The sequence below is a fragment of the Liolophura sinensis genome, chromosome 12, assembly GCF_032854445.1.
Source record: "Liolophura sinensis isolate JHLJ2023 chromosome 12, CUHK_Ljap_v2, whole genome shotgun sequence".
Classification (NCBI taxonomy): Eukaryota; Metazoa; Mollusca; class Polyplacophora; order Chitonida; family Chitonidae; genus Liolophura; species Liolophura sinensis.
Window position 1 is genome coordinate 20117342 of NC_088306.1, and position 22706 is coordinate 20140047.

The 22706-nt window shown below is 40.5% G+C and overlaps 1 protein-coding gene and 1 long non-coding RNA gene across 3 annotated transcripts; one reads left to right on the forward strand and one right to left on the reverse strand.

The window, feature by feature from the left end:
- Positions 1–7: 7 nt before the first annotated feature.
- Positions 8–7878, reverse strand: LOC135479303 (uncharacterized). Its single transcript, XR_010445844.1, has 3 exons — positions 7765–7878; positions 1276–1470; positions 8–518 (listed from the first exon to the last, which is right to left on the reverse strand). It is a non-coding gene; the product is annotated as an uncharacterized LOC135479303 (long non-coding RNA).
- On the forward strand, positions 7807–22467 carry LOC135479302 (beta carbonic anhydrase 1-like). Of its 2 annotated transcripts, none has more exons than XM_064759125.1 (5): positions 7807–7943; positions 16110–16371; positions 17765–17992; positions 19317–19547; positions 21013–22467. In XM_064759125.1, the coding sequence occupies exons 2-5, from the start codon at positions 16270–16272 to the stop codon at positions 21223–21225; spliced, it is 774 nt and encodes a 257-aa protein (XP_064615195.1). In that variant the 5' UTR covers positions 7807–7943; positions 16110–16269; the 3' UTR covers positions 21226–22467. The 2 variants fall into 2 exon arrangements, with proteins under 2 accessions (XP_064615195.1, XP_064615194.1); XM_064759124.1 differs by lacking the exon at positions 7807–7943 and adding an exon at positions 14937–15194.
- The last annotated feature ends 239 nt before the right edge of the window (positions 22468–22706 follow it).

Genomic DNA, 22706 nt, shown 5'->3' on the forward strand with positions numbered 1-22706 from the left:
TCATTGGACTGGTGTTATACGCCATTCTCCTACACGACAGCGGACAGCATTATGATGTAAGACACAATTTCATGGGTATATTAATATACATACAAATTTATATACTTGGGAAATCATATAACATTTTACTCTGAAACATGGTATACACTTTCCTTATAAGTATTAATATGCGTGAAAAGGGTCACATTAAAACAATAGAGTTCATTTCTGAACTGCTTTAAAAATGCAGCAGGCACAGTGTCATGATGGTCAACACTGTTTATATTATCTTGTCTTGAATCAAATGTTACAATTATATGCGTTGCCCTCACAGCCTCATCTCACAAAACGATTCAAAATGTCTCGCAATCTAATTTCACATAAGTCCATTTCTAATTTATTTACAGCCTTACGTCGCTTGCGCACGGCCTTTGGCCCGGTCGTGGATTTGGTCAGTGTTGTGAATACGTCCCGCACGAAGTGGAAGAGTGACCCATTCTCCAAGGGCTCGTATTCTTTCCCAGCTTTAGGTAAGAATTCTGCTAGACATGAATGCACGAGAAATGCAGGAATACAGCATAAAAATGGCAGTGATGATAGTTGCAAATCATTAGACATCACTAGTCTATAATTGTTCAAAATGCTTTGATGTAATCACACTTAACATATGGAGATGTTTTGTTCAATAGAATACTGGTTATGCATAAATACAATATAATAAAAGACACGGCATAGAGAGTAAATACAGTGTCATATTTGGCAAACGGTCACACATATTATTGGGGAATTGTCAGATTACCTCGTTAGGGTATTAAACTACCACTTATGCTTTCCCACACTTGTGAAAAAAAAAGTGATCTTCAACGAACTTTAAGATGCGCAAACGAGCGATCGTTTATTAATTCCCTGTCCTGGGCCGAATTTGAAAGCGCATACACTATAACTCAAGGTCTGCTTCGCAGGCCTGATGGTTAAAGCCTCGGCTTGGAAGTCAGGAGACCCGGGTTTCATACCAAAGACTTTAAAAGTTGCTGCCTCGCTTGACGCTCAGCATCGAAAGGTTAAAGCCAGAAAAAAAGATTGATTGGCTCGGTGTCAGTATAATATGACTGAGCTTGGTGTCATGTCTGGTGTCTTCGGCATGATACTTCAGTGGTGGCAGCACTCTGGCGGCATGAACTCTCGTTCTGCCAAAAGCAGATGAACTATACGCACATACACCTAAAGATTCCTCATCGTCATATGCCTGAAAAATTGTTAAGAATAATGTTAAAGGCCAAGCATATGTGTACTTACTATAACACCTGTGTGTTGTTTAGGTGTCACTGTTTCATCAGTTTTTGTCTGCCATGTGTTGTTATCACATAGGAATAAAGGCAGGAGACTGGGGTACTCTTGGAGAGGCTGAACCCCCGCTGTTCTTTGCTGGCGAACACACGCAATCCAAGCAGTACGGAACCGTCCTTTCTGCAATAGAGACCGGAAGGAAAGCTGCAACAGAAGTGAATACTTACTTAAAATTTTGGCATTGTTGCCCCAGTGAAGGTGTCAGCTAGTTATGTACTTCTATGCTCTCTGCTGTCTCCTATCATCAAATGTAGTTTGTGAAGTTAATGCGCTTTGTGTGCAAGTTGGCATTTTGCATATGCTTTAATTGGATTCTTTCTTAAATCGGTCATCTCTTTGGCATGAGCTTGAAACGTATACACGGTGGGCTTATTTCCATAAATATGATAATATTAAAGTATTACTTGTGCATCACGGCCACATCGTTGAATCATTATTTCTGGATTATATTTTTCCGGTATTTGTTTACCTGTGTGTCTGTGTGTCTGTGTGTCTGTGTGTCTATGTGTCTGTTTACCTGTGTGTCTGTTTGTCTGTGTGTCTATTTGTCTGTGTGCCTGTGTGTCTGTGTGTCTGGGTGTCTGTGTGTCTGTGTGTTTTTTGTCTGTGTGTGTTTTTTTTTTTGTCTGTTTGTCTGTGTGTCTGTTTGTGAGCAACATCACAGATATACTTATTCATGGGATTGAATTAAGTTTTGTCGGTCTTGGGCAATGAAGATTTATTTATTTATTTTTTGATGGGTGTTTTATACCGTACTTAAGAACATATCACTTATACGACGGCAGCCAGCATTATGAAATGTAGGATTGGGAGATTCTAATATAAATACAGATACAAAAAATCTGTGAACGATTCTTCACTGGTAAGAAAATATATAAAGATTTATTTGTCTGTTTCATTTATTTGATTGGTGTTGTATGCCGCACTGAAGAATATTTCACTTATACGACGGCGGCAAGCATTATGGTATGAGAAAACAGGGCAAAGCAAGGGGGAACCCACGACCATCCGCGGTTCCTCATAGACCTTCCCACGTGGGGCCGGAGAGGGATAATGATGAAAAGCCAACTTCCCAGTGGATACCCGGTTGCGGTAACATAGCAACACGGTGTTTGCTGCAAGATGGCGTGTGCTACAAAATAACGTCCTGTACAGCAACACGACGTCTTCTACAGCAACATTGCGTCTGCTACGAAGGCGGTTGAGAAGAGTGCTAGACAGATTCATAGAGCTATGCACTAGGAAGTTTTGTGTGAATTTAGGCGCCAAAACAGTCAACCAAAATCGACGAACCGAGTCAATAATCCCAAAGTCAATTCTAAAAACTACTTAATGTAGAATGAAAAAATGTCTTAAACCATCAGGAAGCTATTTCAGGCAATTAACATCGTGCCTCACATTTCTCAGTCGTGAAAGTACGGGTGATCCATCCTCCCTTTCGTTCGCCAGAATGACGTCTCATATTACCATGGTCACGTAATATCAAATCTCAGACTTTCTGCAATGCTGTGTTTCACAAACACAGAATACTCCCTAAAATCTTTTGTAACAAAGCATGAGTTCGTGTTACACTTATTCCATCAAATAGGATACACTCGTATTTTATCGTACTGAATGATAACAAGTGCCCCATTGTGAATAATTCCACACATTGCCTTCATCAGACAGGAAAATGCCCCGCGTCCCCCACACATCATGAATATGAAAGACGTACACCCTAGAGAATAAAACCAGAACATGGAAAACAGTGTGATAGTTGGCAAATGGTTACACGTAACTCATTTCATCTTACACTGGCATCGTGTCTGACAAATCTTTCATCACTCAGAATTAGGTGCCTCAGTTCATACATTACTTAAGACGGTGTTCACAGAACGGCATATTGATGATCTGCTAGCACTAAACAATCCATATATAGCAAAGACTGTAAAAGATATTTACCCACTTTCGCTGAATTTAAAAGCAATTATAGACTCTCCAGATGATTTTGACATTGTAAATTATCCTTACTTGGATAGCAATACACCGAAGAATCATTCATGTTGTGGGCCGATTTCAATCAACACCAAGACTTATTAGTGCAAAAACTAGTGGCTTAAGGTTATTCCTTCAAACCCTTTCACTCCAAGTTTCTTAAGTTTTACAATGGATATAACGCTCTTGTAAGTAAATATGGACAGAGCCTTCAGAGTCTGTGGCGCTCTGCTTCACGTGATTGTCTCTAATTTCGCTAAATCCGTTTATTCATCGTGTTGAATTAGATGGCTACGTTGGATATATGATCAGTTGCAATCAAAGCACAGCTGAGATACATATTTTGTTACTGACAACTGATATTCTAGCATGCCACAGGATTTGAATACTGAATTCACTCAGTCGCCTAGAACATACCTTGCGTCTAGAACATACCTTGGTATCCCGCCATTCCTTCATCACTTAGGGTGATATCCCGCCATTCCTCCATCACTTAGGATGATATCCAGCCATTTCTCCATCACTTAGGATGATATCCCGCCATCCTTCCATCACTTAGGATGATATCCCGCCATTTCTCCATCACTTAGGATGATATCTCACCATTTCTTCATCACTTAGGATGATATCCAGCCATTTCTCCATCACTTAGGATGATATCCCGCCATCCCTCCATCACTTAGGATGATATCCCGCCATTTCTCCATCACTTAGGATGATATACCACCATTTCTTCATCACTTAGGATGATATCCCGCCATTTCTCCATCACTTAGGATGATATCCCGCCATTCCTCCATCACTTAGGATGATATCTCACCATTTCTTCATCACTTAGGATGATATCCCGCCATTTCTCCATCACTTAGGATGATATCCCGCCCCTTCCTCCATCACTTAGGATGATATCCCGCCATTCCTCCATCACTTAGGATGATATCCCGCCCTTCCTACATAGCTTACGATGGTACCATCCCACATTTCCTCCATTACTTACGATGGTATCCTACATTTCCTCAATCACTTAAGCATCACATTTAATTCTTGCTAAGGATGGTGTATCACAATTCATCCACGATCATGAAAATGATCCTCATTTTCTCCATCTCTCAGGATACTCTATCACACTGGATAGTATCCCATATCTCCTCCATCACTGTTGATGGTTTCCCACATTTTTTCCACCACTTAGAATGGCGGCCAAAATTTCCTCTATCTCACATTTGGGAAAATATCCTACAAATTCCTCAATCACTCAGGATGGTGTCCTATGTTTTTTCTACATCACTCGAGATGGGATCTCATATTTCCTCAGTCATTCAGGGCAGTGTCCCACCTTTCCAACACAACTGAGAATGGCGTCCAAAACTTCCTCCATCACTCATGATGGTGCCCGAAATTTCCTCCATCACTTAGGATTGTATCTCACATTTGCTCCATCACACAGGATGGTGTATCTTGTGCTCTATCACTGAAGATGTTGTTCCATATTACCTCTATCACTCAGTAGGCTGTCTCACGTTTCCTCCATCACTTAGAATTGCATCTCACATTTGCTCCATCACGCAGGATGGTGTATCTTGTCCTCCATCACTCAAGATGTTGTTCCATATTCCCTCCACCACTCAGTAGGCTGTCTCACGTTTCCTCCATCACTTAGAAATGCATCTCACATTTGCTCCATCACACAGGATGGTGTATCTTGTCCTCCATCACTCAAGATGTTGTCCCATATTCCCTCCATCACTCAGGAGGCTGTTTCACGTTTCCTCCATCACTTAGGATTGTATCTCACAAGGATGGTGTCTTACAATTCCTTTATCACTAGAATGGTGAATTCCTTGGTGTCTCACAATTCCTCCATCACACTGGATGGTGTCTGACAATCCCTACATCACACTGGATGGTGTCTCACAATTTCTCCATCACACTGGATGGTGTCTCACAATTCCTCCATCACAACGATGGTGTCTCACAATTCCTCCATCACATTGGATGTTGTCTCAATTTCTCCATCACAAGGATGGTGTTTCACAATCCCTCCATCACCAGGATGGTGTCTTACAATTCCTCCATCTCACTGGATGGTGTCTCAATTCCTCCATCACAAGGATGGTGTCTCACAATTCCTCCATCACATTGGATGGTGTCTCAACTCCTCCATCACAAGGGTGGTGTCTCACAATCCTTCCATCACTAGGATAATTCCTCTATCACATTGGATGGTGTCTCACTTTCTCCCTCACAAGAGTGGTGCCTTACAATCCCTCCATCACTAGGATGGTGTCTTACAATTCCTACATCTCACTGGATGGTGTCTCAATCCCTCCATCACAAGGATGTTGTCTCACAATCCCTCCATCACTAGGATAATTCCTCTGTCACATTGGATGGTGTCTCACTTCCTCCCTCACAAGGATGGTGTCTTACAATCCCTCCATCACTAGGATGGTGTCTTACAATTCCTCCATCTCATTGGATGATGTCTCAATTCCTCCATCACTAGGAAGGTGTCTCAAAATCCCTCCATCACAAGGATGGTGTCTCACAAATCCTCCATCACATTGAATGGTGTCTCAACTCCTCCATCACAAGGATGGTGTCTCACAATCCCTCCATCACTGAGATGATGTCTCACAATTCCTCCATCACACTGGATGGTGTCTGACAATCCCTACATCACAAGGATGGTTTCACAATTTCTCCATCTCATTGGATGATTTCTCAATTCCATCATCACTAGGAAGGTGTCTGACAATCCCTCCATCACATTGGATGGTGTCTTACAATTCCTCCATCACATTGGATGGTGTCTCACTTAGTCCATCACAAGGATGGTGTCTCACAATTCCTCCATCACATTGGATCATGTCTCACTTAGTCCATCACAAGGAGGGTGTCTCACAATTCCTCTATCACATTGGATGGTGTCTGACAATCCCTCCATCACATTAGATGGTGTCTCAATCCCTCCATCACAAGAAGGGTGTCTCACAATTCCTCCATCACATTGGATGGTGTCTTAAATCCTCCGTCACAAGGACGGTGTCTCAACTCCTCCATTACAGGGATGGTGTCTCACAATCCCTCCATTTGTAGGACGGTGTCTTACAATTCCTCCGTCACACTGAATGGTGTCTCAAATCCTCCCTCACAAGGAGGGTGTCTCACAATTCCTCCATCACATTGGATGGTGTCTTAATTTCTCCCTCACAAGGATGGTGTCTCACAATCCCTCCATCACAAGGATAATTCATTCAGAATGGTGTCTTGCATGTCTCGCAATTCCTCCGTCACTAGGATGGTGTCTCGCAATTTCGGCATCACGCAGGATGGTGTCTCACAATTCCTCCGTCTCAGGATAGTGTCTCCATCACCTTTAGGGTGTGATTTTTCAGCTGTTCAACACTGTTTTGAAGTCACATTCTTTCGAAATTATGACGTCACAATGACTAAAAAAAAGTTAAGTTAAAATACACCGGAGTCAAATATTATTAGCTACATGTTTACTCAGTGATAGGATACGCAAATATATGTGTCAATAAAATGAGGATTATTGACACTATATATTTGCGTATCCTATCACTGAGTAATCATGTAACAAATTTATCCTGCAAAGACCCATCAAGTCAGTGCAGAAGACCGATGTATAGATGACCGTTGTATTCACAAACCAACATAGGGAGATAGCCCACTCATCAGATACGTTTGATGTCGTTTGCAGGATTCGAGAATATATCTGAACCCCGCGTGACCGCTGTTCAAGCCTCGGTGACGTAAGACCAAATATTGGTGGTTCACAGTACATACTGATTGTGACGTTTCATTTCTATGAATTTAGAACGTCACAAGCGATCGCTATCAATGGGAAGGCGGCATATTTTTATGCTCGTGAGGTGGCGCTAGTTGGAAGCAAGACCATGAGTCACTGTTTCGTTAAAATCGGATTGTAACGTGACGTGTATAATGTTATAATGTATCAGTTTCTATTGTAACGTAGTATTGTGTTTTATGTGACATCAAGATGATGACGGGAACATTTGACGTCAATAAAATGAAGTCAAGGCCCTGCAGTCTGGAGTTTGTCCTTTCCCCATTTATTGCGTCACTGTAAATGACGTTATTCATGAACGTCATGACATATATGACTATATGATGTAGGATCATGCAAATACTGAATCATGGGTTCAGTGGCAGCAAACGAACATTTTGATTGTGACGTTATATTTGTACGAATTTATGACGTCATAAAAACTGGAAATAGTAATCAAAATCGGAAAACGTCATTTCTTATTGCGTCACTGGAAATGGCTTTGTTTTTATCGTGAAAGGGTAGAAAAGGAACTGTGCACGTCACAGCTTTATACCGTCATTCGAAATGACGTTTAGGGTAAACGCCGAGAGAGAAAACTCGAGTTACGCAGCAACTGTTTGCAGGATGGCGGTACAAGGAAAACAGCCTACCTGAGCTGACTTGGTCTGTCTGGAGACTGAGAAGTCCATGATGTTTCATCTCTGTGATCAGAATCCGTCTTGTCTGAGCCGACCATCTTCGTACGCTGTCTACTGGAAGAATGACGATCAGGCTGGAATCGCGCCCCTTTTATACTGTCGGCAGGGATTGAAAATTCTACCAATCAGAAGTAAGTGTGTGAAAATTTTCCGCCAATCAGGCTTCCTTCTCAAGAGCCAATCAGCGGAAAGTGTGAAAGCCAATCAAAACGCAGTATCTGCCCATTGTTCTCAAATTTTTTCCATCCATGATAAATTCCTAAAATGCTAAGCCATAACCCATCTTTTTTAACCACAGAAATAGTCCCATTTACTCCATCCAACTTATGTAAAACTAGGCTTTTTAAAAACCTTGTTAAATAACCCTTATTTTGAATGCAACAACAAAATGAAAACAATTAGCATAAATTGCACAATTTTCATCTGAACATGTGTAATTTTTGTGTTTTGAAAGCATCTCAAGAGGGTTAAAATCATGCCAAACGTTTATTTCAGATATGTTTAGAAGACAGACAACTAACTCAAATGTTAGGGAAACGCCTGAGTGATGTACTAAATGCTTACTGATAGTTACCGCATACACTACTACATTGCGCTAGCTAAATTTTTCGTGTGTCGGTGTATCAAAACAAAATGAAAGCACAAACAAACCACATACAAACATGTGTGTCCTTGAAGTAAACGTGTCGCTTTGGGCATAAATGGATTACATCTGCATCTTCTTATATTTTTACACATATCTATGTTGTGTTTTATTTTGTGTGAGAAGCCTTGACTAGTTGTGTGGTAGAACAGCATTAATATCTCCTTGTCACGAATACTAATAAGTATATTGGGGACAGTCCTACTGTGATAGCTTTACTTGAATGCGCGAATTTGAAAGTCGACAGCTGCTTTCCTGTTTGTAACTGTTTGAATTTAATATATGTAGCACTAGCACAGTACCTTACCTTGATGACTTTACACTATAATGGCTGGGTCAGCAATAAATAATTTCAAGTCTTTTTTTATGTAAAAGTCTAAACGTAGTTTCAGCTGAAGCCAACACGAGTTTTAAATTCGGTAAGTTTTAAGTTAAAAAAGAAACTGTTTTAAAAGTAAACACCCTCGTACCTAAAAAAACCTAGTGTCATTTTGATTTTTATCCAATTTAAATTGTGTCAACGTAACTGTAATGCAGGCCGACATATCTGGGGGGTGGGGATTAATTTCTAATGGCGTTTCCCCATCCAAGTTGAATGATGCACGCCAATAACGGAACGTTGAATAAATTATTTTCCCACGTAAACTGCCAATTGAGGCTGCTTTACATAAATGTCCAATACCCAAGAGAACTAAACCTTTACACAGCTGCCGTAAAGAACACCGATGGTATAAGGGTACACGCGTGGACAGTAAAGAGGGGTAATGTTAACACAATGAGTCCACAGAAAATGCTAGGGTTTGACCCTTGACAAACTACGTACGTTCAAACAACAATAGATAACATTTCAAGACATGCTTGGGTACACCGTTAAGTACACATTTTAAGTGTTAGGATCTGTAGCAGCGAGTGAGAAAATTGGCAACAGCCTGAAAAACTTTGTTGTGATTTCTCACCGGTTTTAAAACGGTGTCTTCTGACGGGTTCCTAACACCCACACGAGTTAATTCTGCGTAAAATACGCGCCTGGCGTCAATATGACGTCTACAACGAAAAAGAACATGAGTAACAGTATCTTTTACAAAACATTCCTCACAATGACCCGTGTCATGGAGACTGAATTTATGCAAATAGCTGTTTGTTTTAATGTGACCAGACAAGAGTCTAAATACGAGTATTTCGTCACAGCGACAGTTGAGAGAGAGATTGTAGCTTACAGAGATTTGAGGGTTGTGAGAATAAAAGAATCTTCCTGTAACAGAGTTATCCCATTCATTTTGCCATAATGGTATAACTTTTGGTTTGACATAACTAATAGCTTCTTGTATAGATAACGGGATGGTGTGGGATATATTGGGTAGATCAAGGGCCTTTTTGGCCCGTTTGTCGGCCAACTCATTTCCGTCAACACCAATGTGGGCCAGCACCCATTCAAACGCCCCAGATACACCTTGATAGCCCAATATAGTACAGATATACAGTATTTCATACACAAGCGCTGCCGACTTTTCCAAATAAAGTTACCAAGTGCCTGTAAAGAACTTAAGGAGTCTGTGAAAATAACAGCCCTAATCGGTCTTAACTCGAGTAGATAGTTAAGAGCACTCAAGATTGCGGTAAGCTCTGCCGTGAACACGGAAACATAATCTGACAAGCGGAAAGATTTTTCATACCTCATTTCTGGAATACACACTGATGCGCCCACTTTGTTAGTGTCGGGGCATTTGGAAGCGTCGGTAAGTACTTGTAAGTACTCGTTCCAGTTTGATTTAATATGGTCCTTGACACATAACAACGATACATTACTGTTATCCGTCTTTTTGGCTTTAGAATGTAATTCCACAGAGACAAATGGGTTCGATAACTTCCAGGAAGGAAAATGAGGAACACAACCAGGCTGAATAGAAATATCCCTGGCCTGAAAGAAGTCAGACATTTTGTTCGACCGTAAATTAAATGGCAAGGCTTTCTTACCGTCTTTACTATATAACTGATCATAATATAAGGGTTTAAGTACAGACGTTGCAGAATTATTAATGGTAGACTTTAGCCTGAAAGTAAACTTTAGGACACGCAACCGACGACGTAAGTGTAACGGCCACTCATTACAGAAGACTTGTAATACGCTGAGAGGAGTGGAGCGTAAGCCTCCAGTACAAATACGTAGTACGGCGCACTGGATAGAGTCAAGTTTAGCTTTGAGGCTGGCACACGCTGAATCATAGGCTTCGCAGCCGTTGTCAAGCCTAGACCTAATTAAGGACCGGTAGAGCAGCAAAAGACATTGCCTGTCGGCTCCCCAGGTTCGCCCGGAAACACATCTCATCAAGTTAAAAACTTTCTTGCATTTAGTAATCGTATAATCTATGTGATTAGACCAGGTAAGGCGCCTATCAAATATCACGTCAAGATACCGGAAAGACGAGGATATTTCCACGGGAGAAGTATTAAGAGAAACAGATACCTGCTTGATAGCTTTTCGTGTAAAGATGACAGCTTCGGTTTTAACTGATGAAAACTTAAAGCCCCATGTTAAGCTCAATTTCATGATGTCATCCAAGCCCTGTTGAATGTACTTGGTGCAGAGTTTAAGACTCCTGGAACCATTCCATACAGCTTTGTCATCCGCAAATAATGTGCATGTCAGTTTTGGTGACAGTGTGTCCGGTAGGTCATTTATGGCAATATTAAAAAGAGTAGGAAATAGAACACTACCCTGGGGCACACCATTCTCGACAGGTACTGGTCGAGAGTAGTTTCGACCGACTCTTACTTTAATAAAAAGGCCCGAAAGGAAGTTTTTCACCCACCCCAGCATTTTTCCGCCAATTCCCATGCTTCTCATTTTCATAAGGACACCAGTTTGCCACACCATGTCATAAGCTTTTTCTATGTCTAAAAACACAGCAAACAAATATTCCTTTTTACACAGGGCGTTTCTAATAGATTCTAAAGTGACGATATGGTCGGTTGTAGAACGTTTGTTTCTAAAACCGCTTTGAACTGGACTGAAAATATTGTGTTTGTTTAAAAACCACACCAAACGAGCATTAATCATCCTTTCCATGACTTTACACAAAGTGGCAGTAAGCGCGATGGGCCTGTACGATGAAGGGGCAGTTAGGTCCTTGCCGGGTTTAGGCACCGGTATGACGATAGCACTTTTCCACTTAAATAGGAGTTTCATTTGGGTCCATACCGTATTGTATAACATTAATAACACCGTAAGGCACTGTTCAGGCAAGTTACACAGCATAGAGTAAGTAACATCAGGTAGATGACAAAAATCCTCTCCTGTTAGAGAAAAATCATCATTGATGGGCATTTCATCAAATGCAATATTTTCAAAAGAATGAGCTTTCTCCATTTCTTCCTTATGAGAGATAAATTCAGGGCAATAATTCCTCGAGCTGGAGACATAGGAAAAGCTGTCAGCTGAAATGTTACATCTATCTGAATTAGTGACATATTCAGAATCGTTATGAACAATGCTGGAAATAGCTTCAGATTTCCCCTTGCCATTAATGGACTTAATTTGAGCCCAAACGTTTTTGATTGGTGTATTCTCGGATAAATTACTACAAAATTGCCGCCAGTGATCTTTCTGAGCTCGTTTGATTGTTCGTTGAGCTACAGCCTTCGCCCTCTTGTACAATATAATATCATCATCGTGTACGACGTGCTCGATTCTTGGGACGTTTACGTTCCATAACGGCAGCAGAGATTCGGTATTCCACCACGGAACTGGCATTTTATATTTCATATCACCAGAAGATTTAGGTATTGTCTTGGTGGCTGCAGCGTTAATGGCGTCCACAATGTTGTCAGAAAATACATCCACATTGTCATCGAAAATCTCACAATTAAAGGATTTCCTACATTCCTTTTGGTAAAGCCCCCAATTTGCTCTTTTAATGCTCCATCTGGGAGGGTGACCCACTGAGTTTACATAAGGATTGAAATCCCAGGATACATGGACGGGTAGGTGATCACTCCCACACGGTGAGATATTATTCACGGACCAATCAAAAGACAGGCTTAGGTCAGGGGAACACAAAGTAAGATCAAGATGTGAGAAATTACCGGAGTGGGGATCAACTCGAGTGCCTGAACCATCGTTAAGAATACATACACCATATTGATCAATAAATTCTTCAAGTACCCGCCCATTTTGGTTAACAGTTGCACTACCCCACAACGGACTGTATGCATTGAAATCCCCGCATAAAATGTAGGAGTTATTCACAGATGACATAAGGGAGTTAAAGTCGGAACGATTCAGACGGTTCGACGGGTTGTAAACGTTCACAACACTAACGGATGGACCGTTAGTTCTAGCTATATTGAAACACTTGGCTTCTATGCTGGTAAACGAAGGTAATCTAATCTCGGAAAAGGAAAGTCCATGTTTTAAGAACATAGCCAGGCCGCCGCCACCTCTCGTCTCCCTATCTAATCTGTTAATAAAATATCCAGGATATGTATAATCAAGATTCCGCTATAAAAAGGTTTCTTGTAAGCAGACAACATGCGGTTCAGGATTTACATTAGAGAGATAGAACTTAAACTCCTGGCCGTGGGTACCGATACCCCGAATATTCTGATGAAGCAAATTAAACTCCATTATTGCCGAAAAAAAGCGAAGCAGTGAAGCAATAAAGGTTAGAAACATAAACATTACGAAACCTCAGCAGAAACCAGACTAGAGAGTACGGACGGGTAAAGTTGACATGTTCAGGCCCGAGCCGTGACTGGGCGATATGGAAGACTTCAGCTATAAACTGATCAGCCTCTCCAAGCTCAAAAGCTTTGAGCATTACTTCAGTGAACACAGCTATGATATTAGTTGCCGTAGACAAAGACAAATCTTTGATTTGATTACATGAATCCGACATGGTTTGGGTAAATGCATATTTCATTATGGGCTTAACTTGTGAGGTGGGTTTCACAGGATGAACGTCTGGTCGAGGTTGTGTACTGTTATACGTAGGTTGTGTACTATTATTCGTACGGACGTAGGATATCCGTACTATTACACATAGATGGTGAATATTCAGAGCCTTCAAGTAAAGCCTTCTCTGCAGGACTTTCAGGATAAGGTCGACTGTTCTCTTCACGAACATTCTTAAGAGCTTCGGCAAACAAAACTTTCTGCGTTACCTTAATATACTTGGCTTTACTAACCTGCTTGCGATATGGACAGCCCAAGTAGGCAGATGAATGGCCGAGGGAGCCGCAATTAACGCACTTAGGTCTATCCAGATTTCTACACTGCTCAAACTCATGTTCTCCTGCACAACGAGGACAACGCGGCTTTCCCCTGCATGAAGACGATATAAGGCCGTAGCCCTGTAGCAGCGTAATAATGGAGGAACGTACGGTTTGACTTCAAACATTTCATAACCTAAACAAATTTTAGTAGGAATGTCCTCTAGATCGAAATGCAACAGCATGCATTTTGTTTTCATTTTCTCCCTCCCCTTATATAGCCTTTCCACTTTATAACATTTGTTTTTCTTCAAAGCAGCCAGTACATCTTCTTCGGTTAGCTCATCTCCTACCCCATAAATAACACCCCGTGCTTGGTTAGCAGATAACTGTTGTCTACATTGCACATCACGTCCCATAACAGAGGTTAATGCCAAAGCCTTTTGAACTTGGACTGGTCCCGTACATATAATTAATAGCTCCTTGGAACCCTGCCTTTTCACCTGTTTGATGTTACCGATAGCTGTTTTTATGCTGTTCCACGCTGTAATGGGCAGGCCACCCATAGAGCATATAACCACGCTGTGATTGCCTGAATTTGACCTGGTGTTTACTTGTCTAGGTTCCTTCCCCTCAGAGGACGCCCGATCCAAGGATAAATCGCGCACGCGTTTATTACTGGAACGGACCTCCGAGAATTCCACAGAATCCTCACCCCCTTCGGTGTCGTCCATGGTCAGTTAATCTAAATATAATATCTAAGGTGTATAGGACAAGTGTGTTATTACGTAAGACTGTTCAAGCACAAGTGGGTGTTGCCCGGGAGCTGCTCCGGGCCGGGACAAGACAAAAGGCGCTCGGGTTAGTGATGCAGAGTATTGGCAAAAATTGGCCGTGCGCAAATGTACAAATATATATTGCAGTCATAGAGGTATACACAAACAATATATTAGGCCTATATACACTTATCTATGAAGCAATCTCAGTGGCAGAGTAAAAACAAGTGGGTATATCTACCAAACAACACAGAGGGTGTAGGCCGATGCCATCCCAGAGTTTTCTTCTGAGCTCCACATGTACGTCAGTCTCCACTCGAGGCAAAGCCCTGAATCGTCGACATATCTCATCTTTCCTATCTTTTAAAAGCCATTTTTTTCCCCCTTTGAAACAGGCGAGATAACTCTAAAAGGAAAGTGACAAAAGGGAGACCACTTTTCTCACTTGTGGTCGACTTCAACGGACAGAATGCTGTTGGCCAGCATGAGGAGTTCACAAGGGCATAGAATGTTGAAATGACAGGTTGTAGATAGAATCACGATATGCAATGTTTTCTGTCGTGTCATGAGCACAAGTGTTATCATTGACTTGAGGGATGCTTTCACATCGCGCCTGAGCCCTAAACGAGACATTGATGTGTCTCCGATACTTGTTTTGAGCGGGCTCGGCTACCGCGCATGTTGCTGTTGTTGCACTTGTCATTTCCATTGACAAGCTGTTGACAGTGCGCTGGCCTACGTTCATCAAAAGAAAGGTTTGTTTAAGTTAGGTGCACATATCCTAGTATGCATTTACGGTGTGTACGGGGGCGGGTGGGGGGGGGGGGGGGGGTTTGAGGGTAGGTTATAAAGACAGTTGTATGCTATTTATCGTTATGCATATGCCTACAAAAAGGAAGGATTAATCTTTCAAATCGGAGGAGTGAATTGTATTAACATTTTTTTCTTTTCAACTTTTTTTTTCAAAAGAGATCTGTAGCAAAATGCAGTGCTACAGGTAGTTTCTTCTCACACATTTAAGAGTTTTTTAAGAGGAAAAAAACATACTCTGCATGTCTACTATATATTATCATGGCTGCTATGTTTTCTATTTAAGTATATCTGCTCTATTGCCATTGGACAGAACAAGCTCACTAAGAGCTTTATTCCTGCCATTAGTTTATTTAATCATAATTGTTATCCTTATACCAGCATGGTGAAATAAATAAAATCAGAATCAAGACTGGCTTCCAACATTGATCATATAGCATGAACATGTGTGTTGTACATAACACAATTGGTAAAAGTCTCCATTATGAAGAGGTTATATGGGAGAGTTCATAATTAGGACCAACACTGTCTCGAGTGTAAGTTGTCTTGGCTTGTAGAGGAAAGACAGAACTCTACATGTGGCTTGCTAATACTCTGTCCATGGAGGTTTAAATAGCAGGAGGCACAACGTGCCGTGTTATGCTTGGCTCACCACACCTGCTCCCTGTAGTTCCATTCAAGTTGGCTGGTATAAAGCAGGGTGCCGCACAGCAGACCTATTTATACCACCATGTTTATGGGCAGATTCATGTCAGATGGGGTTTTTTTTATACAATACACAACAGGCTACAGACCTGTAGATACATGTAAATTTGATCTGTTGTTTTTACTGTCCTGTCCTTTATTGCTTGGTTTCGCAGGCCGTGTGGGTTCACTGCCAGCAGATGTGGACGACACAGTGACTGAGACTGTCACAGCTTGTGTCTGTGCCCTGCAGCTGAGTACACGAGAACTTGATCTGTGTCCACCCTCCGTATTTCCTACGAGAAAGTCACCATACGACAGCCCACTGTCAGAATCATGCCAGGCCTGGAAAAGCTTCTGCGGGGCATCCTGCGCTACCATCAGGGCACTAAACAGGAAATGGTTCATCAGCTGAACAGTTTTAAAGCCAATCCTAAGGTGAGGGGTACTACCTATATAAGGATCATGGTTTATGTGTAGGTAAATGAACGATTGAAATTTGGCTGCCAGCGTTTAATAATACCCCAACCACTGGAATAAAGTCAATCTTCAGGTGAAATTTACAATATATAATATTTACAGTTTTGTTTCCTCTTCTATAATATTCAGCAAATCAGTTCTTTCGTGACAAGTATACAAATACCACAAGATAGTAGGGATGTAAGGATATGCTGCAGTATTGGTGTATCTGCTCTAGAATTGTGGCCAATCAAGCTATCCGTACTGATGAACTTCCATGTAAACAAAAAACACGACGTCAAACGAAGATGTCGAAACATTTCCTGACAGACCTTAAACTTTGAAATTCCCACTGGGAAAATCAGCGGTTTGGAAATATGTTGCACTCTTGACAGGACTCTACTTCACAACTATCGGTCGAGTGTGTTATATCGCAATCAAGTACAAACGTAGTACAACAAACATGCCCACACACTTAAAGCAGCACCAACCCCATATCACGGAAGATACACACACAGAGTAAAATCAAAAGCTGTAGAGAAATTCCATAGCTTAAATAATTACTAAAGTTATATGTTTACACTAATACTCAAGTTTACATGGGTTTGTGTTTTATTACTGTTTGTTTTATCGACCTAACATGTGTTGGTCGTAGCTTAACACTGCTTAGTAGTTGGAACACCCTTTTATCTTCTGTACTCTCTTGACATGTTCAGACCAAATCATTGGTGGGAATGGGAATAAACCCCAAGGAGTTTATTGTATCCCATTATATGTAAAAATTATGGTGTATTGGTATATATAGATTCAAAAGTACATGTAATTAATGCAGATAAATTTTCAGACGATGAAGTGTAATTCTTCCACCTTTATGCATGTTTGCAAAATGTGTATTTAAGCATATTGTGAAGGCAAGGTTAAGGAATTAGGGTGTGTCATTTATATATATAAATGAAGAGATTATAGTACCCAATGTATATGTGGTTGAGGGATCATCCCAACAATGTGGTAGCTGTAAGTTCAAGTCCAGCTCATGCTGACTTCTTCTCTGGCCATATGTGGGAAGGTCTGTCAGCCACCAGGGGATGGTAGTGGGTCTCCGCCCCATTTCCTCCCACCATAATGCTGGCCGCCATCATCCAAGTGAAATATTCTTGAGTACGGCGTAAAAACACCAATCAAATAAATCAATCAATCAAACCAATGTCAGAGGGTTCTTTTTGTCTCAAAATGGTATTTTGAGGTTTGTTTTTAGGGTAGGATGTATCACCTCCAAAGTAATATTCTATGACATGTATCTGCCTCTGAAAACGCTCTTTTGGGCAAATTTTTTGTGGTCATTTACAGTAGTCCATCCTTTTCTCCCCAACAGGCTGTGGCCATGTACTTCTCCTGCATGGACTGTCGCTTGCAGCCGTCGCTGATAACGGACACACGGCCTGGCGACATGTTTGTTGTGCGTAACCCTGGTAACCTGATCCCACACGCGCGTCACTGTAATCTGCAGGAGTCCGTTACTGGAGAACCAGCGGCACTGGAACTGACATGTGTCAAGCTAGAGATCAGGGATGTCATTGTGTGTGGCCACTCAGACTGTAAGGTAAGTGACGAGAAATTACCCATGAGTAAAACTGTAGAGGTGACTGGAATGAAATGTGCATGTATGTAAAACTTTCAGAAGTGTTGTTTACTATACAGCTTTGGAGTGGGTGATCTAATGAGCAAGGCATCTGAATAAGTGTGACTTTCAGAAATTGTGTTCACCATTTGTGGTCAGATGAGTGTTTTAAAAATGTGTAAATTACCAGGATATAGTGTAATGTGTAAAGCATCTTATTAAAGTGTGAGTTTCAGAAGTGTTTACCAAAAGCACTATAATAGAACGAATATGTAGAGTGATTGATTGATTGATTTGATTTGTGTTTTACACCATACTCAAGAATATTTCACTTCGTATAATAGCTGCCAGTATTATGGTGTAATAAAACTGTGCAGAGACCCGGGGGAAACCCATAACCATCCGCAGGTTGTTGGCAGACCTTCCCATGTATGACCAGAGAGGCAGCCATCATGGGAGTTTACATTGGTGAGACGCTCCAGACCGCACAGTTACAAAGGTCTTCACACCTGCATGAAATGTAACTTTCAAAAAAGTGTTGTTTACCAGAAGGACGTTCTAAATTTATATGTATAGAATACCTGATTCATGATTAAAGTGTAACTTTAAATAGGTGTTGAATACATCTTTGGCTTTGATAACATTCAAGTTTAATTGAGGTAGAGAGTCACAACGATCTGTTGTCTATTTTGGTAGATCTGATTGGTCGAAATAAAACAAACTAAGAGTAACGTTATCAATTCGGTGTTGAAAATATGTTAATTATTTTAATTTACTGTATAAATTCCTTGTTAGTATTAAGTTACATATTTACCCTTTAAATAGATAAATAATTCCAATTTTTTAATACCGTGAATTACAGAACCCCAAAGGGAACTCAAATTAAGAGGTTATAGTTCACCTTTAACCTTTAAAACTTTAAAGACTTGAAGACTTTAAAACTGGTGCTTCTTACTGCCTGGCTTGGCACTCAGCAATGACAGGTTAGAGTCAGGAAACAGGACTGGTTGTCCTGGTGTCAGTATAATGTGACTGGATGGGGTGTCAGGTCTGGTGTCTTCAGCATGGACTCACATGGAATGTGACGGCAGAACTTTGGCAGCATGAACTCGTCCTGCCACAGTAAGACACAGTATATGTACATACGCCTAAGGACTCCTTAGTTATCATATCACTGAAAGATGTTTAACTACGACATTAAAGCCCAAGCATACATACATATACTTGAACCTGTTACAGAAGTTTTATGTAAATAATAAAATTATTGACAAATTTGTGAATATATTTTACAATACATATGCTTTAGGCCATGGAGGGCTTGCACAACTTTAAAGGGCAGTGCTCACATGATGAAGGAAGTCCATTGGGCAACTGGTTGAAAAAGTATGGTGGTGACTCTTTGGAGAAGTTCTCCCAGCTAACTGCTGAGAATAACTACAGGGGACCGCTCAAGTTTGAAGGGGCAGCCAAGAAGTTTGATTTTGAGGCGTTTATAGATCCCCAAAAGAAGCTGTCTGAATGTGACAAGCTTTCACAAGTAAGTTAAGGTGTTGAAAGGATGAACATGAATGTTTTTTTAATTCATTCTCATTTATTTATTTATTAATTTGATTGCAGTGTAAAGGATACAGAATTGATGCTGATCGGCTGATTGACAGTGGAGATAGGGTTTCCTGGGTTAAATCCTCCAACTTTAGTCACGCTTAAATTTATTTGTTTATTTGATTGGTATTTTACGCCGTACTCAAGAATATTTCACTTATACGGTGACCAGCATTATGGTGGGTGGAAACCGGGCAGAGCCCGGGGGAAACCCACGACCATCCACAGGTTGTTGGCAGACCTTCCCGCGCACGACCGGAGAGGAAGCCAGCATAAGCTGGACTTGAACTCACAGCAACCACATTGGTGAGAGGCTCATGGGTCATCACGCTGCACTAGCGCGCTAACCAGCTGAGCCACAGAGGCCCCCAGCTTAAATAAATCTGCCATACATGTACCTATTAAAGCATAGCGTGGATTGCCTGTCTTTCACACCAGCCAATCAGATATGATGCTGTATCCCCTTTAACACCTTTAAATCTTTAGAAGTTTTCACTTTTACGATGATGGTTGAGTTTCTATAGTGGAGGAAACGGGAGTGCACAGGGTACATCACTTGCAGGTTTATACTGACAGACAAATTCTTGCACAGTACATATGTGTGTTGTATTGGTGGACGACCCGTGATCCTCATGAACTTCATGTTAAACCACACTAACAGAGAGATCGGTGGTGCTAATCTCTAAGTTATTACCACTAAGCCCCGGAATTACGTGGCAATCTTAGACTTAAGTCAAAACTTCAGTCATTAAATTTGGTATGTTCCTTACCTGTTAGTTTAGCTGAAATTTGTTGTACAATAATTTACCCAGAATTTAAGTTTTCAAGCAGACTTTTCACCTTCTAATATAAGAAACAACAATTTTAAATTTTGACGCAAGTTTGCTTGCTCTAAGATTGCTTCATGATGAAAGGGCCAGGGCCATGAGAATAGTGGAAGTCTGGGAAAATTAATGTAATGTATTGTCATGCTAACTTCAGCGTAGCTTAGGGTCGTTCCCTGAGTGTCGCCATACATGTGTAGGCGTCCTTTTTTGTCTTCATGTGAAAAAAAAAAAATTTACCAAATTCACGATTTCAGTACTTTATGTATTGAGCTGAAGTTTTGCATTCACATGTCTAATACAGGCGAACTCTTTGGTAGCCTTTGCTACCGGCTCAAAGTTACTTGCGGTTTCACTAAGTCATAAGTAAATCATGTCATAAATTTGATAACTACTATGATTTTAATTAAGGAGCTTTATTATACCTCTGGTGAACTATATATATAGAACTCATTCAGTAGCTCATTAACTCAAGCTTCACGACAAGGCCTGGTATAAATGTGGTTTTACGTTTTTTGTTTTTTGTTATTTTTAATTTAATTTTTTTAAGAGAAAATGTGTTTTTGTTATTTTGAGGTAAACTGTCTACAACAACTGACTAACATCTCAAGTTACCCGTTCATGAAGGAGAAGATTATCATGAATAAGGTGCATCTTCATGCCTTCTGGTTCGATATCCACACCGGCGATGTTTTCATGTTCAGTCGTCCAAGAAAACAGTTTCTGGAAATCAACGAAGACACTTATGACAGTTTAGTTTCAGAGACGCAAACAGCTTCTCCTGCATAACCATGGAAACGCGATGTTTAAAAATTAGCTGTTTGTACAGCAAGTCAGGCTGAAAGCCACTGCAAGTTAGCAGACTCAATGTGCCAATGTTCAGGCGACAAGTCTCGTCAGCCGGTTTGTTTCATCAACATGATCAATCAATAATGCTCAATGGATGGACATTTCCATGCAGAACAATGTCTCAATAGGGTCAGGGGTAATGTTCATACAACAAATATTCACCTATATCTGTAAATATAAACAAATGGGGTCAGTGGTAATGTTAATACAACAAATATTCACCTATATCTGTAAATATAAACAAATGGGGTCAGTGGTAATGTTAATACAACAAATATCAGCCTATATCTATACATGTAAACAAATGGGGTCAGTGGTAATGTTAATACAACAGGTATCAGCCTATATCTGTAAATAAATGGGGTCAGTGGTAATGTTAATACAACAGATATCAGCCTATATCTGTAAACAAATGGGGTCAGTGGTAATGTTAATACAACAGATATCAGCCTATACCTGTAAACAAATGGGGTCAGTGGTAATGTTAATACAACAGATATCAGTCTCTACATAAATGTAAACAAATGGGGTCAGTGGTAATGTTTCAGAACCATTCAGAAAAGGTGTTTTGTGTATGGTCATATTTTACTTCACATGGAAGCCTTCTTAAAATTATCTTGTCATTGATTGAAATGGCATTTTACCGTATTTTTGTGGGCTTCTTAAATTGTTTTCCCATTGATCATGTGAAAGCCATTAACCCAGTTGTTGTGTAGAGGGTACATTGTAAGCACCAATAGCCATTAAGCCAGTTGTTGTATAGAGGGTACAATGTATAGAGTTGATAGCCATTAAGCCAGTTGTTGTATAGAGGGTACAATGTATAATGCAGGTAGCCATTAACCCAGTTGTTGTATAGAGGGTACAATGTATAATGCAGGTAGCCATTAAGCCAGTTGTTGTGTAGAGGATACAATGTATAATGCAGGTAGCCATTAAGCCAGTTGTTGTGTAGAGGGTATAATGCAGGTAGAGTTTCCTGTTATGAAGATCCCTGTGTCTTGTTGAATGTCTAATATGTCTCAAAAGATATCTTGAGGTACACATACCAAAAATGACCTCAAATTTCACCGACAAAAGTCCATTTTTAGAGGCTAATAAATGTGACAAAATATTTTTTTCGGTGTTGAAACTTACAATTTTCCAGGAGAATATCATCCCATGTTGTTAAAGCAAACCTCTAAGCTCATTGTCTCAAGCAATTGTCCTTTTTGTTTTAATCCAAGGAGGTATTTTTCAAATAATGGCTCATGATAATTATTTAAATTCAGCATAATAAAAGGCATTAGTTGAGCATTAATATTAAGTGTCTGGGCCTGGAAATCCCTAGGCCTTTATTAAAGCTGTGCCTAATGTGTTCTCTATGTATTACTGTATTTTGCTCAAAGTTTTTGTTTGTAAAAACTTGCTTTCAAAGGCAC